This window comes from Kogia breviceps, chromosome 2, assembly GCF_026419965.1.
Source record: "Kogia breviceps isolate mKogBre1 chromosome 2, mKogBre1 haplotype 1, whole genome shotgun sequence".
Classification (NCBI taxonomy): domain Eukaryota; kingdom Metazoa; phylum Chordata; class Mammalia; order Artiodactyla; family Physeteridae; genus Kogia; species Kogia breviceps.
In genome coordinates, this window is record NC_081311.1 from 24,458,473 (window position 1) to 24,484,115 (window position 25,643).

A 25,643-nucleotide genomic window follows, 5' to 3' on the forward strand; every position below is an offset into this window, starting at 1 on the left:
GGAGGGTTCTCCTTAGAGCCCCCAGAAGGAGGGTGGCCCTAAAAGTCTGATTTCAGACTTCTGGCCTCCAGACTGCGAGAGAATACACTTCTGCTGTTTGAAGCCACCCAGCCTGTGGTCCTTGATTACGGCAGCCCTGGCAAGCTGATCCAGAGAGGTTAGGTAAAGTGCCCAAAGCCACAGAGCTCTTTGGGTGGACAAGCTGGGATTTGAATCCCGGCAATGGGACATCAGGGTGCCCTTAGGGCCACTTGGCCATCTTCTGTCCTTGACACACCCTAGTGAATACACTGGCTCTTATGACTGTGGGGCACATGCTCTGTCACTTACGGGCGTTAAGCACCTGGCTTCAGCCCCATGGTTTTGCCTGGTCCACCTTTAAAACTAGCAAACCTTTCCTATAACATGGGCTGCCAGGTACAGCTGTTTCCCATTGTAAGCAGGGGCTTTTTTTTTTTTTTTTTTTTTTTTTTTGCGGTACACGGGCCTCTCACTGCTGTGGCCTCTCCCGTTGCGGAGCACAGGCTCCGGACGCGCAGGCTCAGCGGCCATGGCTCACGGGCCCAGCCGCTCCGCGGCATGTGGGATCCTCCCGGACCGGGGCGCGAACCCGCGTCCCCTGCATCGGCAGGCGGACTCTCAACCACTGCGCCACCAGGGAAGCCCCGTAAGCATGGGCTTTTCTGGTTTGTTTCATTATTTGCACCAAGCAGACGACACTGGAGTCAGGCTTAAAGGATCACCACCATATCTCTGTGACAGGGCCTCAAAGGATGGTTTCTGAGGCTGTAAGTCCCCAGGAGTCCCACGTGAGTGGAAACAGGCATGCTTTCATCTACGGGAGGCACCTGGTTACTTACACCTCTGCCAGTTTTCACTGAGCAGCAAAATTAGGTTTTGGGCATCCTGTGCAAATGGAGGCAGGCCTCCATCGATATGAGAATTAACCCTAAATATTTAATAGATGCTGTGACTGCTCCTCTCCCCGGGAGAGAGGGTCTGGCTGATTCTCCGCAAACAGATCAGATGAAGAAGCAGCCAGGCATGCGGATACTCACGGCCCAGACCCCCCTGCTCCAAAACCCCAGCAGACCCTCAGGACTGGCTCTGGGATGAAGACACAGCCAAGTGAATAGCCTTTTGTGACACTGTTCTCCCCAGTGTTTACGAGTCGCACAGCAAATGGAATGGATACACAGCCCTCTTGAGGCCCATGGAGGTAATAAGCACAGAGCACGAAGCGCTGACTCAGAGTGGCTGATGAAACTTGCTGGTGTCCTGTGTGACTGCCAGCAGCGTGGAGGTGACCGTGAACTTGCATGTGAGGAGGTATATGGAAGAGTGAGTGTGCGGAGTCCCCTAGCCAGAGAAACCGCGGGGTTCCCGGCTTCGTGAAAGCCCTCTCTGACTTAATCCGCCCACATCCACCTCCCTGTCCCAGCCTTCCGTCGTCGGGGCCGATTTACCCTGCAGGCACATGGACACCGAGCCTAGCGTTCACAAAAATGCTGTCGTTTCTTTTTAAGCCACAAACCAAAAAATGAATATTTTAGGCTGAAAACAAATACACAATATTAATATATTTGTCTTTACACCAGTACAGTTGTAAAATATATTTTTAAATATTATTTTATGGATGCAGAAGCCCACGGAGGCTTGGGAACACACATGTCATCACACGGGCCTGATTCCCACATGTGTCTATTCCCAGAATCATGGGCTTCTCAAGAATCACAGCATCTCACAGGCACAAAGGACAAGAAAGAGTCCTTGGGCCGAGACTCACGCCAAGGCCAGCATCCCTCCTGCAGCACGCTCCCTTATCCACGGCCTCCACTTTTCCCAGGCATGCTCTGATCTCTCTACCCACATGTGTGTTTATCCAGTCAAAGGAGACACTGCAGGAACGCAGAAGCAACCACAGTTGCCAGGGAGAATCTGTGACAGACCCCACGGGAGATCAGCAGAGTGCTAAGGAATCTGCAGACGGAGGCCATCAGTGCCACCCAGGGCATTAAAGAGGGCATCCAGGAGGAGGACCATCTTCTGCTCCTTTCAAAACATGCTCTCCAACTGCTTAGCTGGCATTCGTCACGTGAGCCGAACCCGAGTAGCCAGGTAAGAATCTCTAACCCACTTACCTCCAAAGTGAGCTCTCTGTCACGCTTCCCAGGTTGAAGTCATACAGCTTCGTCAGGATAAGTATAACCTGAGAGGTGGGTAAGGAGGAGGGCAGAGGAGAAGAACAAAAGGGGAGGGGAGAAAAGGAAGCCGACTTTAGTCTGTGTAACAATATACAGTGCATCTCAAATCACCCAGTGGAGGACTTAGAATGTATCTGTGGAGTTGAAGGGTATTATAGGATCAAGCAAGGGGAAAGTAATTATTAATTTAATGCTCCCCCGTAACTGGTAGCATTTATTTTAATCCCAACAATGCTTTGCATTTGAAATAAAACATGTCAACAGGAATTGACTGGGTACAGACAGTTGTTTCTCCACATCTGTCCTCCTTCAAGGTCAGGCACAGGCCAGCTGGCTCTGTTCACACGTATGGCCACCCAGAGATCAGAGGATGGGCTTGCCTTTGATCTGGAGATGACTTTGACTTACAGATGTAGACGTAAGAGGCTAAGAACTGGGCCTGATTCTGTGTCTACAGAGAGGTTCAAAGAGATTTTGTGTTCCCATCACAGGGCCTCACAGCCATAAAAACTTGAATGACAGGCAAGCCCAGTCCCCAACAGTCTCTGATGCCATCTGCCTTCTACCATGTCCCACCCATGGAGTAAGCAGGTCATTAGACTCCACTGGACTCCAGGACCACTTTCGTGACTCCAGCTGAACCTAAGAAACCCAGAAGGAAGCTGTATGTGTCAAAGAGCTGGACAGCCTGTAATAGGGTTAGCAGTTTTCTGAAATGATCTTCCATTGGCCGGGCTGGTCCCAGGCCCTTTTAACTTCTCCAGCTGGGAACCCGGACCTCAGATGTTTCCCTGCCTACGCCTCGTGCGCCCAGACAGTGGCTTAGGCACAACCCCATATCTATCAGGATGCTAAGCGCATGCACCTGAATCGATTTTAATCAAAACACAGGTGCCTAATATACAGTGTCTGCCTGCACGCATGATAATCCAGTTACACATAATTGTGTTTATCTAAATTTAATGCACAACTCATTTCACTTTTCTCAGCTCCTTCGCCTTCCACAATTTAACTTCCTCCAGTTCATTTGCACAGCACCCATTAAACTCTTTCCGAGATAATGAATTTCTGCTACCAAGATGGGACTTTCCCATTCTAGGTATCCATTTAAGATGAAAGAAAAATAATCAGCCATTATATTGAATGTTTTTATGGCATTTAACCAATGACAAAACACTCACTTGGAGATTTATTCTCATCCAGCACCCCATGGGGTCAGTCAGTACCATTTCCACCTCTTTCATGTAAACTAAGAAAAAATTAGAGGCCAGGATATGATATATTGTGTGTCAAAGAGAATCCCTGGAAAAGTGGACTTGCAACATTCAATTTCTCTGCAGGGCCGTGACTGGTGGATTCTTATGTCTTCTCTCAGATTGTGTCCTGTGACGGGGAGTAGTAGGTTGGCAAGAAACAGCCAAGTCAAGAAGAACATCAATGACATGGCTATTTGTAGAACAGGAGAATAGGTACCAAGGTAACAAGTTGTCTGTCCTATTAGCATAGCACAACTGCAAGGAGCGTGTATCCTCTGCAAAGCATTGTTCTCCATGGTCACTCAGTGGTCCATGCCTCTCCCATTAATAGCGAGTTTCCTCATTTGTTAAATTCAGGGGCTAATGAAGACAAGACTTATCCAAACCTTCTCCAATCAAACAGTTAGCAATGTGCCGATAATTCCTATTTGTTAAATTAATACAAACACATACACATACACATACGTACACACCAAACTTCTCTTCATTTTACTTCTTTCATTGACAAAGTCATTCTTTCACAGGCCCTATGTAAAAACATGGGTACCTATGTGCAGACCATCCCAAAATCTAGACAAAGAAACTCAAAGCTATGCTCTTCTTGAAACAGATCCGAACACCCATCTAGAATCTGCAGGAGCAAGTAAGACTACTTCACTGTCTCCCAACATCAAGCCTTCAGGGACATCAAACAATCTCAAAAAAGTGCAAAGCCCACAAAGAAAGAAGCAAGAGATGTTGGGGGTTAGAGGTCACTTAACTGATTGTCTAACAAACAGCTGGGTCTGGAAAACCCCTCAAAAATGCAAAGCCCTTCTCATGTGTCTGTGTCTCCTTACCCAGGGCTTGGATCACTCTCCTTCCTTCCATCTTCTCAAATCAAATCATCATTTTTGAGTCAATGAAAGATAATGGTGTTTCAGCAGTAAAGCATAGTCTTCAGAAGGGGATGGTGTTAATCTAGTCTATTACCTTCATTTTACAGATGAGGAAACTGAGACACAGAGAGAGGAAATGACTCAAGTTCAAGTCCCAACAATGTGTGGCCTTGAGCAAGTGCCCAGGGCACAGTTCCTCCCATTCCATGAGCAGAGTTGGAGACTAACAGTCACTGGGGAGCCTGCTAAATGCAGATTCCCTGGTCCCATTCCCAGCAAGTTTGACTTGGTGGATCCTGGGGAGAGTCCAGAAACCTTCCTGTGGCTATTAGAGGACCACGCTTTGAGAAAGACTCCATCACACCATGACTCCTCTCCCAACTCCACGCGGCAGTTGACACCACCCTCCCACTATGGTGGAATCCTGATCTCTAAAAGCATCTTTGCCTTTAAATTGAGTGGATTTTCCAAAGAAAGCAGGCCATAGGAGGTGCATAAGGAAGATGTCTCCGCAAAATCATCCCAACATTCCCCAGAGGAAAGGTCCAAACACTGAGAATTGGGGCTGGAAGCTACCTTTCCCCTGGAGCCAGCATAGAAGGACAATAATAAAGTTATGAAGGCTTGATAATGTAACCTTTAGCCTTAAGATATTCTGTGCCTAGCAAAGAAAACCAAGATCGAAAGAAAGCCTGTCAACCTCTGGCTTCTCTCACCATTCAGAGCCTTCCAAAGGCCACCAAAAAGAAGGGATTACCAGGGCAGAAAACTGAAAGCAGATGCAGTAAACCCACTAACAAGCCCCAGGCTGCTGGGCAAGGACTCAGATCAGAAGGAGAAGATGTGAGTGTGACCAAAGAATCACCAGCGGATAGATGAGGCATGCAGGAAGGATGGAGGAGCTACCCTGGGAGCCACAGCAAAGCCTGACTTGACTCCTCTCCAGCAGATACCCCCAGATAAGAGCTGGCAGTCAAATTCAAAGAAGGAAAAGCAGGGACCAAACATTAATTGAACCCTTACTATGTGCTAAATACTACACTGGGTGCTTCTCAATCCTCACAACACACTTCTGAGGCTGAGCAGATGTAATAGAGCATCTGCATTTTACAGATGAGGAAAGCGAGTCCTAAGAGTTAAGCAATTTGCTCCCCGAAGCACACAACTAGCAAGAGACAGAGCCAGCATTCCCACCCAGGGCTATGAGACTCCACCATGCTTGTTCCGCTCTAATGCAATGCTCCTCCATTCAGCAAATGTTCATGGGAGCTTTTCGTGTGCAAGGCAATGAGCAGGCAAACTGAGAGGAGGGCACATCCTTGCTCTCAAGGAGTTTATCACTCAATCATGAATTCCACAAATATTTACTGAGCTCCTCTTCTGTGAATTAGAAAGACACCTGCTAAACTCTGGGAATCAGGGAAACATCCAGAGCTCAAGGCCCAGGGGTGAAGGTAACTTTTGTTTTCTTTGTTCTTGGAGAAAGAAATAGGCAACAGAGATGTGTAATGAGGAAATAACTAGACAAACTGTTGGGAGATCCAGGTTTGTCAAATAAGCTTTGTCAAAAAGTTTCTTTTTGACCAACAGGCTACAAATCCTAGGAGGATTTTAGACAGCAGGAGAAATGAAAATAAATTGGAATTATTCATGAGTAAAGAGCACTTCTCTCTTAATATAAGCTATACACATACAGGCGCACACACAGAGTAGTAAAGCCACATATATAAAAGCTCCTATGTATAGGCCCATATAACCGTAAATTGGCATCAGACATATTCTCTGGAAGAGCATTTGTTCATACATCTCTTATAGCTTTTATCAAACTGGATTAATGTGACTTCTCCAAACGTCTGTCTTGTCTGTTAGACTGTGACCTCTTTGAGGTCAAAAATCAGGTCTCATTCAACTCTGCACCCCCAATGCCTAGCACAACACCCGACACATGGCAGGTGCTATACAAGGTCCACTGAATGAATTATAAATGAATGAGAGTAAAAGAAGGGATGAGATGATAAGTGTATCTGAGAGGTACAGATAATGTGAGTTAAGAGGTGAAAGGAGGAAGTAATTAAGTCCAGAAAATGTGGTCAGCAAAGTCTTCATGAAGGAAAGATTATATGAGCCAAAACTTGAAGTATGAAGAATTTGGAGATAGAGAAATGGAGCTTACTCCCTTGCCTGTCTGGCCTCTCTCTTTATCCCTCCCTCCCTCCCTGTCTTTCTTTCCTTCATATTTTAGTTGGACCAAAATAGCTAGAAAAAAAGCAGGGCAGAAGGGTGCCATTTCAGTTACAAGAAACAGCACAGAGGTAGAGCAGAATAGGCCATTAGGGGCTAGAACAGTCATGTGTTGAGTGCAGTGTCATGGGGACACCAACCACTTGGACACACAGTCAGTTTGTGCCAAGGTGAGAAAGAAGGCACAAAGGACAATGGAATCGTGCAGGAAGGACAGAGGAAGCCCAGCCTGTAGTCAACTATGGATTGACAAAGAGTTTTATAAGAGTGAAGAAGGTGATAATGAGGGACTATATTATAACAAGAGACTGACTATGTATAAACATATAACATGTAATATTTATATTACATACATAATATCAATATATTGTATATTAGATGACTATATTATAACAAAAGGCTTACTGTGTGTTCATATATATATATACACACACACACATATTATATGTATTATATATATATATATTAAGGGACTATATTGTAATAAGGGACTCATATAATTAGGTGACAATAAGGGACATGGCTGGCCTCTTACAAAATCCATTGGCGCTGCCCTTGCTGACCATCCACCTCCAGTCTTCTTGTCCCCAGGCATCTAATGTCTTCTGCTGCCCCCAGATGCTCAGGCCAGCCCTCAGCTAACTGCCTGATCTTTAGACACACACAATGCCAGTAACTAATGTCTTTATTTGTCACATCCCCTTGCCCGTTCATTCTGCTATTTCGGCCTCATGCCAAACACAGCATAGGATCCTTGGCGATAAAGTGATCAAAAGAGAAATGGCTCCTGTCTTCATGCAATCTATACTCTCCCTTAATGTATAACCTTCTTTAGGAAGAATTTACATTTCATGAAGACGGGACCCATTGGGTCCAGCCGTCTGCCTCCTGGATGGGGCTCGCCTGGCAGCATGGAAAGAACAGAGCACTTGCAACTAGAGGGCTGCACTCAAAACCCAATCTCACCATATGCTACTGGGGGAGCCTGAGCAACTTACTTACATTTTCAGTATCTGTTCCAGTTTCCTAAAATGGGGATAATGATTCTCCCTCCCCTGCCAGCCTCACAGGATTTTTGATTTGAATCAAATAAGGAAAGCTGACCTGCTTTAGAAGCTGTACTATGCAAATGTGAGTGATTAGTATGATAATTATCCTTCAGGAGACAAGGGTTGCAAGTCATCCTTATTTGATGGGGTGAGGGGGATTTCAGATCCTAGCGTTGCTAAGCTCCTTCTGAAAAATACCCACCCATTCTAGACCCCAGCTGCAACACAGCAGGCTGCAAATCAGACCCGGTATATTCACTGGGCTCCTGCACTCAGCTTCAGCTTTAGAAGCAAAGCAGAAAGCCCCAGGGGATTCCTGTCCTCTGAAAGGATAACGCATAATCTGAAAATTCATAAATCACTGGGACGCTCTCGCCCGTGAGCACATTCAGTGAAATAGGGACCTTTAGTGCCTGTAAAATTTTACTCGGAAGGAAAATTACTTTAGTTCATTAAACCTTCCTGAAACCTTGGTACCTTTAAATCCATGGGGTTCTATGCATGTCCCCTCCAGGTCCCCCTCACCTCTCACCACCTCATTCCTGCCCCTACCTGATAGTTCTTTGTTTCCAGCCAATTGGAATATGGACGGTGGCCTTCTTTACCGACAGTGATTGACAGTGGTAACACAGTAAGGCTGCTAAAACATACTCCTCGGGGAGTGTACACAAAAGTGCATTTTTCAGTCTCAGCAGAGTCTGAATTTGGGAGCCCTCCTCCCACTTCATGAGGCACTCCCCCCAGGGGACAGAAACTGAATATTTACAGTCCACAGCCCAACTGATCCCCAGTCTAACAATGTCTGGGCACCAACTGGGTATCCAGAACTGTGCTAGGTGTATGCCAAGTTCAGAATAACATAAATGGTGTTCCCTGCCCACCATGAGTTTACAATCTAGCTGAGAGAACGAGGAATAGGGCAAGGAATTGTACAAGAAATATCAACTTTGTCATCTTGTTCCATTGCATGCGATTTCACAAAACGGTTATCCCTTTCCCTATTTTTTTTTAAAGGGCAGATCATCAACTCTGTGGTTCAAGATAGAACCTCAGCATGACCCCTGAGTCCACCCTCATCACACACTTAGCGAGACAAACATCAAGTCCTCTGACATGTGTTGCAGTCCACTGGATCACCCAATTTCCGGTCCTCATAATTTTTTCATTCATTCACTAAGCAAATATGTATGGAATGCTTCCTCGTGGCCAAGTGTTATGGATTCAGCAGTGAAAACAACAAACCAGCTTCTCTGCCCTCATAGAGTTTATATTCTGGCAAGGGAGATAAACAAACGCATAAGCAGGTAAGTGACATAGTAGTCAGACGATGGTGGGTCAGATGATGGACATATTAGCACTTAGAGCAAGTGCTCATATGCAGGTGTGGTCCAGGGCTATGCAGGCTGAAACAGTATAAAAGGAGCCTAGGCAAGTTCGCTATGAAAAACTGACACTCAAGCAAAACCCTGAATGAGGTAAGGGATGAAGCCATGTGGCTATCTGGGTAATAAACATTACAGGCAGAGGAAAAGGCAAATGCAAAGATCCTGAGGCAGGAATGTGCCTGACATATTCAAGAAACAGCAAGGAGGCCAATGAGGATGGAGCTGAGAGACAGGGAGAGTAGTAGGAGATGAGGTCCAGGAAATTCAGGGAGGCTTAGACCTTGCTGGGACTTGTGAAGGTCTGTAAGGACCCTGGCTCTTACTGAGTGAGATGAGAAGCTACTGGAGGATTTTACTAGAGGACTTAAGTTTTCACAGGGTGCTTCTGGTTACTGTGTTGAGAGAGGCATCGAGGAGACAAAAGTGAACTAGCATCCTGTTGTAATCATCCAGGTGAAACATGGTACGGGGTAGACCAGAGCAACAGCTGTGGACAGGAAAAGAAACATGATCTGAAGATATTTTGAAGGCAGAGTCAAGAAGATTTGCTGACAAATTGGCTATAGGGCGTGAAGGAAAGAGAATAGTCCAAAATGACCCTCAGAGTTTGGGACTAAGTAATTAGAAGCATAGAGTTGCCATTTTATGAGATGGAAACTGAAGGAGAAGGAGGTTGGGAGGAAAGCTGAGAAGTTTAGCTTTGGACATTAAGTTTGAGATGCCTAAGAGAATTCAAGTGGAGAAGTCAAACAGCTGGATAAATGAGTCTGGAGTTCAGGGCAGAGAGTCTAGGCTAAAAAATATCAATTTGGGAGTTGTCAGTGATTAGTTGGGATTTAAAGACATGAGACTAGGTTAGGTCACCGGGAGATGGAGTGTGGAAAGAGTAGAGAGATAAGGATCGAAAGCTGGGGTGTTTCAGCACTGAGAGATCGGGGAACGAGGAGGGAAAGCAGTATGTGCTTCAACCTCTCAGAATTGGCACAGTGAATGTGTGTGTCCTGTGCAAACACTCACCAAATGGTACTCACTACGGAGGAGCCTCTCAGTAAGCAGATGAACACGATGGCCTTCAGTTGAGGCTGGTAAGCCTTTCTCCCCAGACCCCCCTGTTTGCTCTGTGGGCTCCTGTGTACAGTGGCTACTGTGGCAGAGATGGAGGCTTTGCCTATGTTTGCCATGGACTTCCCCTCGCCAAGGCTGACACGGGCATCGTCACTGCAGCTCCCAACCTGCCAACCTCGGAAACCAGTGCTGAGCCTCCACATGGCACCTGGTGGCAAGTTGATTGCACCGTCACCCTCCCATCACACAGAGGAAGCAATTTCTTCTCCTTGGACTTGCTCTCGTTGCCTGCGGGAAATATGCTAGGATCCAAATCTTTCCATTTCAGAGTGCCTTATTCACCGTCATGATATAACCCACACGATTGCTTCTAACAAAGAAACTCATTTCACAGCAAATGAAGTGTTGTCATGGGCATGTCCATGGAATTCACTGGTCTTCCCACAAACTGCATGGGCCAGAAGCAGATGACCTGATACAATGATTGATTGGACTATCGAAGATTCAATGACACGACTAGCTAGAAGCCAGCACTGCATGGTGTTGTGGTGCTGTCTTCTAGGATGTGGATCTGACTCATAAATGGCCAGAATACAAAGGTCTGGGAATCAAGGGGCAAAAGTGGGAGTGTTCCTCTCATTATTCCTCGCAATAAGCCATCAGAGAGTATTTTCTTCACATCCACACAACTTCTGGCTCTGTTGATAAATCTTGATTCCTAAGGAGAAAAAACACTTGTTCCACTGAACTGGAAGCTGAAACGAATACCCAGCTACTTTGAGCTTCCCATGCTACCACTGAACCAACAGGAAGAGAGGAGGCTACTTATGAAGAGGGGATGGAAATGGACACTCAGAGTAGTTAAAAGGGTGGACTGTGCTGTCTGTTTACTCTCGGCCCACTTTCCTGCCTGAGTATCATAGGTAACCAGGACCCTGAGAAGTATATTTCTAAGACTCTCCTGTCATCTGGCTTCTAATTCTGCCAGTGAGGGTGGGGTCACACGGGGGACATGTGGACAAGGGAAAAGCTCCTCTCCTCACACTTTGTTTTTGGATGACAAGACAACAGCAGCAACAGAGCCAGTGGTAGCAACAGCAGCGGTGCTGGGTCTCAGTGACATGAAGGGCTCATGCAGCTCGGCACAGCCCCAGGAAATCTGGGTGGCAGAGACCCTTGGCCTCTTGCACTGCTCTTCCTCCTCCTGGGCAGGGGGGTAACAGTTTCTGCAGTTACCAAATTTGAGCAACTCTATTTTCTCCTTCTTGTTCCTCCAGCCTTGCCGGCACTCTTGTAAATCAATTCCTGCATTCAACGTCTTTTCTTGAGAAATACCTAGAGTCAGGGACCCTCACTGACACAGAATGATCTGTGAGATCAGAGGAAATTCAGGAGAGCATGTGTTCTGGAAGCCAAAAAAAGTATGGGTTTCAAGGAGGAAGGAGTGATTGGCTGTGTGAAATGCCGCTGGCAGTTCATGGACAAGAAAGATGAAGAATGGACCGTTGGATTTAGCTACTAGATGGCTGCAGAGGCCTTCAAAATAACTAGTTGACTTAATTTCTGACGTTCACCCCTCTTGCATCCTTACACCAGAATGACCTTTCTAAAGCAGAGACTGAATCCTGTTGCCTACTGCCAAACAATCTCTAGTGGCTTCAGGTCGCCTTTAAGATCAAATTCCTCAGCATAGCATAAAAGGTCTTTCTCAACCCGGCCCCAGTTGACATTTTAACCCTCTTCTAGAGCCACCTTCCCAAAATAACATCTAAATACTAGCCACACCAGAATACCCGTGTTTCTCCTTGTTCCACACTCCCACACTTTCACACGAGCTCTTTTCTCTCCTCTGAAAGCCCTTCTCCCGCTCTCCACCTGAGGACCTCATTCTTTAAGGCCCAGCTCAAATACCATCAGCGCTCTGGTGTCTTACCTGTCCTCCAAGACAGAAGGGATCCCCTGTAATCCATGCTCCCCCACCTTGTCGCACATACTTCCAAGTATGCTACACTGACTAGATTATACTATAATTTTCTATTTGCATATGCATCTCCACCATTAGGGGATGTGCTCCTTCAGGACACACCTCGTTTTTCTCATTATTCTACAAGAGTATTAACACACTCTTCATTAACATGATGCCTATTAACTAACAGAGATATGACACATTCGATGAACTGCAAGGGTTGCCACAGGCATTCAAAGGAGGAGAAGATGAGTCTGGGCTGGGGTGATCAAGATGTCCTCATAAAGGATGAGAGGCATAAGTAATGTCATAAGAGATGGGTGGGGAATGGAAATTCCCAGCCCTCTTCTTTCTGGAATATCTTATACAGTTTTTCAAGGGTATCTTTTTTTTTTTTTTTTTTTTAGGTAAATTAGGAAGAAAGAATTCAAAATGGGTATGAAAGAACTTCAAGAATGTCCACAAGAGGGTAAGGTAAAGGGAACACAAGGGCAGGGGAGGGAAGATGGTGAAAGCAACCTGCATGTATGACTGCATTAAGTTTTCAAGAGTTGGTATTCCCTAGGGACGTCTAGAGAGGACAAAGATATATACCTATACCTGATGGGATGTGGATTAAAGAAAACATTACACCTACGGACAAAAGCACAACTTGATTAAGTAATTTAGACGAGAGAAGAACAAACATAGAAAGGGCCGAGGTGGGGAGGCTAATAGATACTGAGCACCTACAAAGTGCCCAGCACTGTGCCTGGTGCTCTATGTGCATTACATAGGTAATGGGCGTAACCACAGTGAAGGGTAGATATCATTACCCACGTTGTCCGGATGAGCAAACCGTCCAGGCCATGCAGCTAGGGAGAGGTAGGAGTCAGAACCCAAACACGGGCCTGTCTGTTCCCCCATGATCCAAGGAAGGGATAAGAGACACAGAATTTAACAGGTATTAGTCAGCTCTATTTACAATGGGGCCATTGTTAAGAAAGCACTTTGCAGAATGTGGTAGCTGAACAAGGCAAGTGGCAGCCCAAAGAAACGAAAATGCAGTGTTGTTGAAACAAGGAGCTTGTGAAAAATGGCTGTTGAATAGGGAGAGGTTGTTCTGGTTTTGTGGAACGAGCCATTAAAAATGAATTAAAAATCCATTCACTCTCATTCCCTAAGGGTCTCTGAAAATGAAAGAGACAGCCATCTCTTGGAAATGATTTAGGTAGCATGCAGCCCAGTAAGGGTGTGTGTGTGGGGGGGGCAAATTAGCCCAGAATTCCCTGCCAGTGTCTGTACTACACGATGAGAGCTCACCAGAACCAGAGTTCATTAGCTCAAAGTATACCATTAACTAGGAGTCTGAGCTCATACCCTCCTATATGTCCAACATTCCTTCCATCCAACCACCACCAGCACCACCCTCATGAGGAGGCCAAGGGCAGAAACAGGTGTGAGCAGACGAAAGATGAAACCATGGCTCCAAAGCCACTAGTGTGAAGCTCCCAGAGATACTCATCAACACAGAGGAAAATATAAGCTATCTGTTACCTTGGTAATAGAGCAAAAGCTCTAACCCAGACAGTCTTGGTGTGGAATCCAGGCTCTGCCACTTACTCTCTGCGTAACCTGAGGCAAGTGGAGCCTCAGTGTCCTTATCTGGAGAATGAAACCAGTATCATTCCCTTCACTGGATTGCTGTGAGGATTAAGATTATGTGCCAGGCACATTCTCAGGCCTCGTCATATATTAGGTTCCTGCCATCCTGGTTTGTCTCTGAGCAAACCAGGTCATTTGCCCACCCAAGTAGGAAAATGCCATGTCCCAAGAGGGAGCACGTCACTTCTTCAGTGGTGACAACTTGCAGCTCAGAAAATAAAGAGCAACCTCACAAGGCCTCTCACTGATGCAGAGAGGAAAGCCTGGAGCACCCTGAGCGCCGGTGCTTGCTTTGTGTGGACGTGCATTGACAGCCTCAGCAATGGGAAGATCACGGGCCCATCAAGTCCATTTTGCCTGGTGTGCGATCCTACCCACTTGTCACTTTTCATTTCAGGGTCTGTCTCCACTGGACCTGCCTGTAGGCACGCGTACTCCCCTTCCTTCCGCCGCTCCTGTCAAGTGGCATCAGCCCCCCTTAGGTCTCAGGAGCTGGAAGACCTCTCAACCAAACCACCGTAGCTGCTGAACCAAGTGGATTTTCGAGGGATAAGCAGATATCCCCAGAATGCAACTAGCTACCAGTGCAAGAGACCAAGAGCAGGGATTTGACTAGATTGTAAGATGCCTCAGGGCCATGCAATGGTCTGTCCTATTTTTCACTACTATATCTTCAGCACCTGGGACAGTACCCAGCATGCCCCAGATTCCCTGTATACTAGGGTGGAGTGAATGACCTATCATCTAATCCCGTGATCTGGCATTTCTCACAACCTGTCTCCTGTTCAACGCTACAAATTACTACACAGTGTCTCTTATGGTCGATGCACCACGCTCAGTGCTGTGGAGGATGGAGGGATAAAGGACACAATGTTCCTGACACTTTCAGTGCAACCAGAGAGATACACGTTTATACGACTACCTTCGGTGAAAGCTGGAATCGCTCTGACTTACACCAGGTCGTAAGTCATTTCACCTATTGCCTCATGGGAATCTCACAGTAACCCACAGTAACCCAGCAAGGTTGACATGTGATAGAAATGAGTGAATCCCTAACAGGGATGAAGTAGAGGATTACTCAACATTAAAATGTTTATAAGAGGTACTATTTGAACTGGCTTATTTTTAGTAGGTGAAGAAGGCAACGACCTTTTCAGGCTAAGGATGCAGCATGAGAAGACACAATTAGGTTGAAATTGACTGTCATGTTCCAGGCCTGGGTGGGGGGACGGGGGCTGGGGTCTGCGGAGGTTAGAGCTTCAGGTACATGGAGAAGGAGATAGAGACCCAGGCTGGGGTAAGACAATGATGATTTTAACTACTAGGTTTGTAAGTTTCTATTGCTGATGTAATAGATTACTACAAATAAAGTGGCTTAAAACAACACAAATGTATTATCTTACAGCTTTGGAGATCAGAAGTCCAAAATGGGTTTCAATGGCTAAAATCTAGGTGTCAGCAGGGCTGTATTCCTACATTCCTCCTGGAGGCTCTAGGGGAGGATCAGTTTCTTGCCTTTTCCAGCTTCTAGAGGCTGCATGCATTCCTTGGCTCCTGGTCCCCTTCCATCTTCAAAGCCAGCAATGATTGGTTGAGTCTCATACTGTATCACTCTGACTCTTCTTCCTCCCTCTTTCCCATTTAAGGATTCTTCTGATTACACTGGACCCAGCCAGGTAACCCAGGATAATCACTTTATCTTACACTCAACTGATTACAACCTTATTTCCATCTACTATCTTATCTCCCCTCTTCTATGTAATCTAACATATTCACAGGTTCCAAGGATTAGGACATGGACATCTTTTGGGAGGACAGTATTCTTCCTAGCACATCAGGTTAAAGAGTTTCAACTCTACTCAGTAAATAGCATAGAAATGTCTACTGTGCTTGAGCAGGTGAATAATCAGTTGGTACCTGCATTTTGGAAACAAAACTGTCAGGGGTATGAAAGGTGAATCAGTGAAGATGAAAAACACGGAGTGTGGTGAGAAGGATATTACAACAGTCCCAATATAAGAGATAAGAGATCTGAACTAAGACAATGGCCGTAGAGAAGGAAAGAAAGAAGAGGGGGGGAGCCCTACGAAAACTGTTGCTAAAAATTGCAAATAGCGTATAACAGAAAAGCCTGGAGTCAAAGATGCCTCTGAGGTTTCCAAGGAAGTTAATATGCTTCATTTTAATTCGAAGGCTTGGGCTTGAAATCCAGCTCCAACACTCGCAGGAGGACCATCTCATATGTTCCCACAGTCTAACCCTCATTTCATGCCCCAGCTTGGCTGAATGGGTTTTCAAGTTATTTCCCTGCATCTCTGCATCCTCCCGTTGTTGGAGACATGCTCATGGCCAAATTACTCCTTCTGTTCCATCTTGTTCTCGCCCATTTGCCTAGGGGACTGAAGGGTCTGTTTGTTACTTCCTGCCCAACTGCCTGAACTTCTGAGAATCTTCTTCCCTCAATTAACATTTCCTGGCCTCATTCACATTTCCGGTTACCTCTTGAGCCTCTTTAGCACACTGCTTGCTTGGATCTCCCCTGTGGGTTGCCCAGAGAATTTGACCATGGCAGCTGCATCCCAATACCAAACAGATGAAGGGCCATCCCATGCATGAGGTAGGAAGTAGGGAGGGGGTGTTAATTTTAGTTTCAAGCTCAAGCTCATGATGAAAACCCAGAGTTCTGAATCATAGAGTAAAAGGATCATCCCCTCAAGCAAGGAAGTGCTCATAAATCCCAGGCATTAGAGGTAGAAAATATTTAGGGTATGTTCAGGGCCATGCCCGACCCAGAGAAGAATTGCTCCCCTCTGGTCTTTTGCAGTTGCTAGCATTCCTCTAGCAGCCAAACCAATATCCCCACTAGAAAGTTATCTGGATTGCACAAAATAACATAAGCCTGGACTTTGTCTCCACATAACTCCTTGGAAAGGAGAACCTCCAGTGGCTGATGGTGGATGATTTAAGAGTCCTCTCTCGTGTAGCCTAGGACATAATAACAAAGAACACATAATTTATTTGTATTGATTCACTAGCACACATTTGATCATATCTACTTGTCCTTCCTTTGGCTAAGAATCCATGGCCATGGTCCTGAGAAATTTATCTTTCACAAAGTATCTCCGTAAAAAATAAGTTCCTCACATATCTTAGCTTCAGCAAAAGAGTCAGGTCAGGGAGACTTGCCAAGGAAAAGGGGAAAGGGAGCCTGCAGCCTCCTCGTGTGTTGACCCTGGTCTAAACAATCTCCCTCCCACAGACAAGGTGTGCTTGGAAATTAAAGCTTCAGTTCTGGGACAGGGACTGTCAGATACAGAAACAGAAATTAGGGACAGATCAGATTCTTGTGCTAGAGAAATAAGGAGCACAGAGGAGCTGCTTGGATTCTGAGACAAAGAGAAGGAGTACAAAATCAGGAGCAGAAACACTGCTTTCACGTAACCTTGAATGAAGGTTATTCATCCAAATCATCTTGCGCTGAGCATCTACTATGTATCTGGTTCTGCTCCAGAAGCTGGAAAAGGTTACACATCATTTTTTTTTTGTCCTCCAGAGACTCTCAGTCTAATGGAAGGGGGAAAAGGCAAGTAAGCAAGTATTTTATTTAACGTGATTTCTAGCGCACTTATTTCACTAACTCAAAAATTTTGTGACTTATAATTCCATGGTGTAGTAGCTCCTCTCACTCCAGAATAAAGCAGAAAATCATGGGAAAAATAAAGAGAAATGGCTTTCCATTTTAACAAGGCTGATCAACTTGGGTGGGCACAAAGAACTTTAAACTTGATGTTGAATGTGTTGGATGGATGCCTAGAAGGAAGCCATTTGCTTTAAATTGCTGTAACCCATTGTAGGATTTCTTCCTTAGCCTATTTAGTTGCCCTCAGCATTAACGAGATTGACTAGATAGCCCAAAAGACACACAAATCCTCCCCTCTGTCCCCAACAACATGCATGTGTCCTTTTCTCCCTGCCAGCATCCACCGGCCCACCCTTCAAGCACCAGCTCAAGCCCCATCCCCAGCAGAGAATCATCGCTCCTTACCCCAGTTCCAAACTCATCTCTCCAGTTACAGCCAACTTATTTCCCAGTATCTCCCATCCCACATGCTTATCTAACAGTTTGACCTTGACGCTCCTCCTGTTGAGTGATAGATGGAGTTCACGTCCCTCCCTTTGAAAGCAGGCATATCTTTGTTATTATACTGACCAACAGTTTATAGGGGAAGAGTAGTGCCAAGCGACCTCCACGGTTAGCTGTGTACTCTTAGGATGGTTGATCTCAAGGTGCCAGTGCCATGTGAGAGGATGCCCAAACCGGATCACAGTGGGCAAGATCGCATTCAGGGGCCATAGTGTTTCAGCTCCCAGCCTAACTGAGGACCCAGTGAAGAGTGAGCATCAGTCACCAGCTACGAGGGAAGATAGCTTCAGATGCCTTGCAGCCCCAGCTGTCGAGTCAGCCTCAGCTCTGAATCTTTCCAGCTGAGGTTTCAGACATGGTATACATACTGCCCAGCCAAAATCCTCAACACACAGAATCATGAACATAATAAAATGTTTTCCTTTTGCACTGCTAAGTTTTGGGGTGGTTTGTTATGCAGAAAATGTACCCAGGACACCACTCATAAAGCACGTGCAGCGTTTAAGGCTTACAGTCTTTATGCACGTGGAATTATTTTTCCCATGACTTCATTTATGTAGATCTAATTTCCATAGATAGATGATTGTAAACTCCTTGAGAGAAGAGATTAAGAACCTATCAGACATCTTCCTACAGGTAGACTAAATACCATCTGCCCTAAAGAGTGTTTATCAAGAAACCACTCAGACCTGCCCCCTCCTTTTGGAACGCCACATCTCAAAGAGGGCACGATCATCCATACGGCTGTCCAAGCCAACCCACTATATCCTGCTACATTCCTCCCCACACCACATGCAAACCCACGCCGTTACTCTGCCCCTAATGTCTGTATCTCACCCTTCCATGCATGGCTACCACTCCTTCCCAAGTTCAACTTCTCAGCCTTTCTCATGAGCTCTATTGCGTCTGGCTCCTTACTGGTCTCCCTGCCTCTAGTCGCACAAGTCCATCTTCCACAAGGGGCCAGGCTGCCTTCCTCACACACAGATATGATCATGTCATTCCTCCAAATCCTCAGTGACTCCCTATTGCCTACAGGGTAGAATCTGAAGTGAGTGGCAAAGCACAAGGGTTTTCAACCTGGCCCCAGCCTCAGTCTCTAGGTCTCTATCCTCATTTCCTGTCACTAGCTCTTCACTTTGGGTTCTACTTTCTGTATTGTTCATAGGAACCACAGAACCAAGAAAATGATTTCAGTGACTTTTTTCAACTCTCTCCCAAAATGATACATAACCAGGGCATTCTGGCTTAATTTCTCTCTCTCCCTCTTTCTCTCAGTCCTCTTTCAGAACCCTGTCTAGGGTCTAGACCGGTGCTTTCCAATTACCACTATAGCCATTAGTTATGCAGGATTACTTAAATTTAAAAAATAAAACTTAAGTACAATTAGTATTAATAATTCAGTTCTTCAGTCATGCTAGCCACATTTCAAGCACTCAACAGTCACAGGTGGCCAGCGGCTACCATACTGCAAAGAGTAGATTATAGAACACCTCCATCATTGCACAAAGTTCTAGTGAACACTGCCGGTCTAGAGATTCTCAGCCAAGAGTTGTTCTTCAAGCATACTCTGTTCTCACTTGCCCCCTGCTTTTTCCTCACCCAAATTACTGGTATGGTGGAGAGCTAGATTCTCCATGCTTCCCAGAATCCATGCCCTCTCCCTCTGGGAACAATGTCCCTTTGGGGAAGCAGTTCTCCCCATAATGAGCCATGTGGTTCAGGTGGCATGGACCATGCATTGACCCATCCTCTTAGTTTAAGGAGCAGGCTCTATTTGGCCTAAGCCAATCATCCATCCCACCCCTATGGCACAGTGATTGGTTAAGGGAAAAAAACATGTTACCTAACTGGAGCCAATGAAATCCAACATGAGTCTTGCTAGGGCTTCTGGGAAAGAGGACCTCTTCCTCCCTCAGGAAACATCATAACAAACCCAGTTCTTTTAATAATATAGAATAAAGAGATGAGTTATAGAATGGCTACAGCCATTTTGCTATCTTGAAGGGAGTTCCTGAAGTTGCTGAAGGAAGACAAAGTGGAACCGAGGATGCAGCCAACATTGCACAAACCAGTAGAAATACTAAGGGAACCTAAGTCCTTGATACTATCATTTGAGCTGCTGGATCAAGCCTGATCTGATGAAGCTATTAACCTTTTACGTTAGATCAGCCAATAAATCCTTTTGTTTCAGCCCGTACATGTGCTTAACTGTTAAACTTGAAATACTACTCCCATCTTGTAAGCCTCAAATCCAAGTTTTCTCCTCCATTAAGGCCTACCAAGACTCTTCCACACAGACTCTGTTACTCCTTCTTTTATATGTCCCTCCATGCGTCTTAACATTACATCAATCTTTTACTGAATTGTAATACCGATATTTTATCTTCTTTCTACACTATGAAATATTTGAAAGCAAGTTTTGAGCCTCTTGATCTGTGTTATAAATAAACAAACTAACTAAGATAACTAGCTAACTAAACCCTAACATAACCCTATCTAATACATAATAGATGCTTAAAATATCTGTTAATAAGTAAATATTTATAGAATAAATAGTAGTCTACTGATAAATTCCAGTTACTAATAATGGTAGTAGGAACAGAACTCAACATTCACATCCATTAACACCTTTAATCCTCACAACAATCCGATGAAATGTAACTGCCATTATTGTCATTTCTTACAGGGATGAACCAGAGTCTTACAAAGATCAAATAATGAAGCAAAGTCCCACAACACATAAACGGCAGCTCCTGGTATATTCTTTCCTCTGAAAAATCTGGCTATTCCCTCCCAAAGTTTTATATTCCACCTCCTTCCTGATTAAGGGTGTCAATTAACTCAGCAGTATCAGCACCACTAAAGTTCCCGTGGCAGCTTGGCATGTACTAGAACCTCTGCTGGAATCTCCTCAAGGCTAAGTTAAAAGTAAACCCAACAAAATCCTCAAGAGAGAACCACAGAGTCAACCTCAAGTCACCCTTTATTCCAAGCTCAGTGGTCAAGGAAGACACAGGAACCTGCCGGTCTGGTTCCATAGCTGTTCAAGCAAGCTCAGCTCTTTGGGGGTGAGGACCTGCCACTCTTTCCACAGTCCCTGTCCGCCTCCCTGCTGTCCTGAAACCCGGGTCCACACCCACGCTTTGCATCACACTCCACCCTCAGTTTCTTATTCCAGGCCACCTACCTGGCAGGGCTCAGGCTCTGGTTTTTCTTCTAAAATTGGAACTTTGACTCAAGAGAGTAGGTTCCGTGTGGGTAGGAGGTGAACTGGGGAAAGGGAAGGGACATGCCTGCTATCACTGTTCAGGACACTGAAGGGTCCAAGTGGAGAGTATGTGGCTCCACTCCAAGGAGAAGTTAACCCAGAATCATACCAGAGGGGTCATTCAATCAGCTGGCATGTGGCCCATATCTAAAATGTGTCATGTGCTTCTCAGGCGTGGTAGGCATACGGGGGAGGGAGTCCACTGAGACAGGTGAGTGAGTAGGAGGCTGGGAGCAGGAGAATGTATGGGGGTGGGTCAGAGAGAAAGAGAGATGCAGATGCAGGTGTGTGTGTGTGTGTGTGTGTGTGTGTGTGTGTGTGTGTGCGCGCGCCTGTGTACAACATATAACATGTAAGGACCTCTCTAAATGTGGCGCATGGACCACGTGAACCAGACTCATCTGAAGAACTTACAAAAACACCGATTCTGGACCCCACTCTCTATACACCGAGAGTGAGATCTCTGGGAGCTGGGACTGGCCATCTGCATTTTACAGGCCATGTCCATGGCCAAGGCCACACTGGGCTGAGTCTTTCAGAAGTAACAAACCTCCTCCAGGCGTGGGAGCAAAGGACATACACTGCCCCCGAAGACAGGGAGCTGGGTCCACAGAGGTGGGTGCAGAAGTGCTCACCAGAATCTGAGCGATGGGAAATCTTGGTTCCTGGGCTGAAGGCTCGGCTGCCCTGCAGCTCTGACAGCTGGGTGCCCTCTAGGGTTGACCTGTGCCCAGAGGTGGCCTTCCCTGGGCAACTGCCTGGGAGCTGTAGGCTGTTACAAGGGCTCTGTTCCCACACAGACCTGAATTATCCGCGGGAGCCTCCAGAGGAGGCCAGAGGGCACAACTGCCTCTGGGGAAACTGGATTTGTTTCTAGAACTCCAGTAACTCAAGACAATCAAGAACTACATGAGCAGTCCTTCCAGAAGATACTGGGGGTCGGGGCCATGGGAAATACCAGAGTAGGGCCAAGGTGATGGGTGCTACACCGCCTCTTGTAATGACTCTCAACGTTTATTCCCAGCCAACCCAGAACAAGGAGGATGAATCTCTCACCTTAACAGCCTTTATGCATTTGAGATCTATGGTTCAGCCAGGAGCCTCCCTTTGTACATGAGCCTCACTCAAATTCTCCAGTAGTGGGCTTCCCTGGTGGCGCAGAGGTTGAGAGTCCGCCTGCCGATGCAGGGGACATGGGTTCGTGCCCCAGTCCGGGAAGATCCCACATGCCGCGGAGCGGCTGGGCCCGTGAGCCATGGCCGCCGAGCCTGCGCATCCGGAGCCTGTGCTCCGCAATGGGAGAGGCCCCAACAGTGAGAGGCCCATGTACTGCAAAAAAAAAAAAAAAAAAAAAAAATTCTCCAGTAGCCTCTAATTAATGCAGCTCTGAGCAGCGTGAGGTGCAGCACAAATAAGTCCCCACCCAAGGGTGGGACAGATGTGTCACACCAGATACCCAGTATGGCAGGATGCAGCCACGGGAGGCCTACAAGCCACTGCTGACAATACATTCCTGTGCTGCAGTGTGGACCCCCCCCCCGAGTAGAGCTCACCTCCACCAGGCAGCCAATGCCTGCACAGGCCCACCTGGATGCTGAGGAGGATGGAGTTCTCAGGATTAAGTCCTAGGCTCTCCCACAGCCAGTCTGGAGGAGGTAAGCCCATCAGCACTACATAGCTGTACCCCAGCTCCTAAATCAGGGACTAGCACGAAAGAGGCATTCAACAAACAGGTGTTGGCTGAATGAAGGCAGGAGCAGAGTCACAGGTGGTTAATGAGCTCCTGGGATAGATTCTATTTAACGGAGACCAAATTATCCCAGAGACTAAATGTACAGTAGTCAAAGCCTAAATCACAGAAAGCAAATAGTCCTGGGTTCCAATCCCAGCACCACCACATCCTGCATGTCCTTGGGCACGTTATTTAGTCCCCAGAGCCTCCTTTTCTGCCTCTGCACAAAGGCATGCGGACCCCATAGGGCCGCCATGCAGAACAAAGAATGAAACTCTCAACCCAGAACCCAGCATCTACCATATAGAAAGAAGTTGGGCAGAGGTAGTTGGCATTAGAATTAACTCCAGAAAGCCCCAGTTCTCTAAAAACGCAGAGGAGAGAAGCTATTCCAGAGAAACCCTCCAAGTTCAGTGCTGTTCTCCCTGTCATCCGGCGGAGGAAGCTCAGGCTCAGATAGGCTAAGAAACCTCCCCAACTCACTCAGCGCAGAGCCAAGATTCAAGTCCATGCAGGACCTCAAGGCCATTGCTCTCTCCTCAACTCAGCGTGGTGTTTAAAAATCTCTGGTAGGTCTGGAAGGTCACCTGAGCAGAAGCCAGGTCCTGCCTGGCCCCATGGGCACAGCTGAGAATCCACTAAGCTCACAAACTCCCTGCACTTGAGTGGACCTGGGGTAGCTGTCATTTCTGTAATGTGAAAACATGCTGTCAGGGAAAGAGCAAATACAAGAACAAGAACAACTACTAGCAAAGTAATGAAGCTTGGTTGGTTTTCCTTATATTGCAAAGGATAACCACTGTTGGTCCAAGACCAGAAGCCATGCTGACAGGCACCAGAGAAAAATAGAGATGCCTGAAAGCAAAGAACAGGTGGTGTATAAGGGAAGAAGATCAAGTGCCCAGCAGACCATCTTCAGCAGAGTTCTAGAAAAGCACATCAACTCGTTTCTGAAATGCTGGGATACCATTTGAATTAGTGAAAATTAATTTTGAAGTTATGAAGTATAAGAATATTCTAAAGAAATGGATATCCTCATATCCTCCTGGGAATACTGTATGCTGGCCCAGGCCTGCCAGAGAGCATTCTTGCCAAATGACAAAGCTATTTATGCCCATAAACCTGCTAATTCCACTTTGGGTAATATACTCTTATATTCCAAGGAACTCATTCAAAAAGAAAAAAGAAAAAAGCTACTTGTATGGAAATATTCATGACGCTGCTCTCCGTCACAGGAAGACAAAAAACAATCAACCTAAATACCCAATAGCACAGACATACGCAAGCAATAAGTAGCATATTCTATGATGGATTCCACATTGTTACTACAGATTAAAAACTGAGGACTTCCCTGGTGGCCCAGTGGCTGGGAATCCGCCTGCCAGTGCAGGGGACACGGGTTCGAGCCCTGGTCCGGGAAGATCCCACATGCCTCAGAGCAGTGAAGCCCATGCGTCACAACTACTGAGCCTGCGCTCTAGAGCCCGTGGGCCACAGCTACTGAGCCACGTGCCACAACTACTGAAGCCGGCGCACCTAGGGCCCATGCTCCGCAACAAGAGAGGCCACCGCAATGAGAAGCTCACGCACCGCAACGAAGAGCAGTCCCCGCTCGACACAACTAGAGAAAGCCCGCGCGCGGCAACAAAGACCCAATGCAGCCAAAAATAAGTAAATAAATAAATAAATAATTTTTAAAAAAAATAAAAACTGAAACTACACGGTCTATTTTAATACAGGGGGAAAATGTAGAAACATACTTAACTTATAAATTAGACCAAAAAGTGTGTTCATGATTATAGCTATATGTAAATATGTATATCCACTGATAAGCTGGTGTTTGGTATTAACGACATTATATCCTATGAAGATATATGCATAATGAAAAATTATTTTTGTTTTATGTATTGACTTAGCCTGAGACCTACCTAAAAAATGTGTGTCTAATAATTATGGAAATGCCAACATATTCTCCTTTATATATGGCCAGAAGTGACAATCAGACAGAATAACTTTTTTTGTTGTTTTGTTTTGTTTGTTTTTTTGCGGTACGCGGGCCTCTCACTGTTGTGGCCTCTCCCGCCGCGGAGCACAGGCTCCGGACACGCAGGCTCAGCGGCCACGGCTCACGGGCCCAGCCGCTCCGCGGCACGTGGGATCCTCCCGGACCGGGGCACGAACCCGTGTCCCCTGCATCGGCAGGCGGACTCTCAACCGCTGCGCCACCAGGGAAGCCCCAGAATAACATTTTTAAACAGATAATCAGGATCAAGATGAATCTACTTTGAATCTCAATTTCAAATCTTTATTTATTTATAGTTAAGTGTGTCCAAGAACCTTATGCTCCAGGATCCCCAGTGACCGACTTCCCAATTGTTCTTTGCTACTATGGTTAGCTATTATTAATCCCTGCGGCTTAGCTGACACACTAGCAATAATCAGGGACACATATCCTTCTTCTATTAGTACTGTTTGTCTGTCCTGCCTCCTCTTTCAGACTGCAAGCTTTTTGTGAATAACGACTGTGTCTTCCCTCTTCCTCCAGGTGTACCCACAGAGAGCATCTTATAAGTTCTCATTCACAGACTGGAGCTCAATTAGGATTTGATGATGAAGAGAAAGAGGAAAGGAAGAATCATAATTATCAACTGTATTTACAAGTTATAATAATGCTGGGAGACTTAAAACTAGGAGTTAAGTATATATAATCAACTTGCTGTGCTTTATTTTGGCCCATCTTGAAGCAAATAAAATGTTCTCCATATCCATTAATTAATAAGTAGCATCTAGTATATGCCCCTAATGGTA

General features: G+C 46.0%; 1 protein-coding gene across 1 annotated transcript in view; it reads right to left on the reverse strand.

The window, feature by feature from the left end:
- SORCS3 (sortilin related VPS10 domain containing receptor 3) overlaps window positions 1–25,643 on the reverse strand; it is a 592,231-nt gene that overhangs the window by 407,253 nt on the left and 159,335 nt on the right. The window contains exon 2 of the mRNA XM_059052766.2: window positions 2,142–2,209. Within this exon, the coding sequence (XP_058908749.1) occupies window positions 2,142–2,209 (68 nt within the window). The remainder of the gene's footprint in view (window positions 1–2,141; window positions 2,210–25,643) is intronic.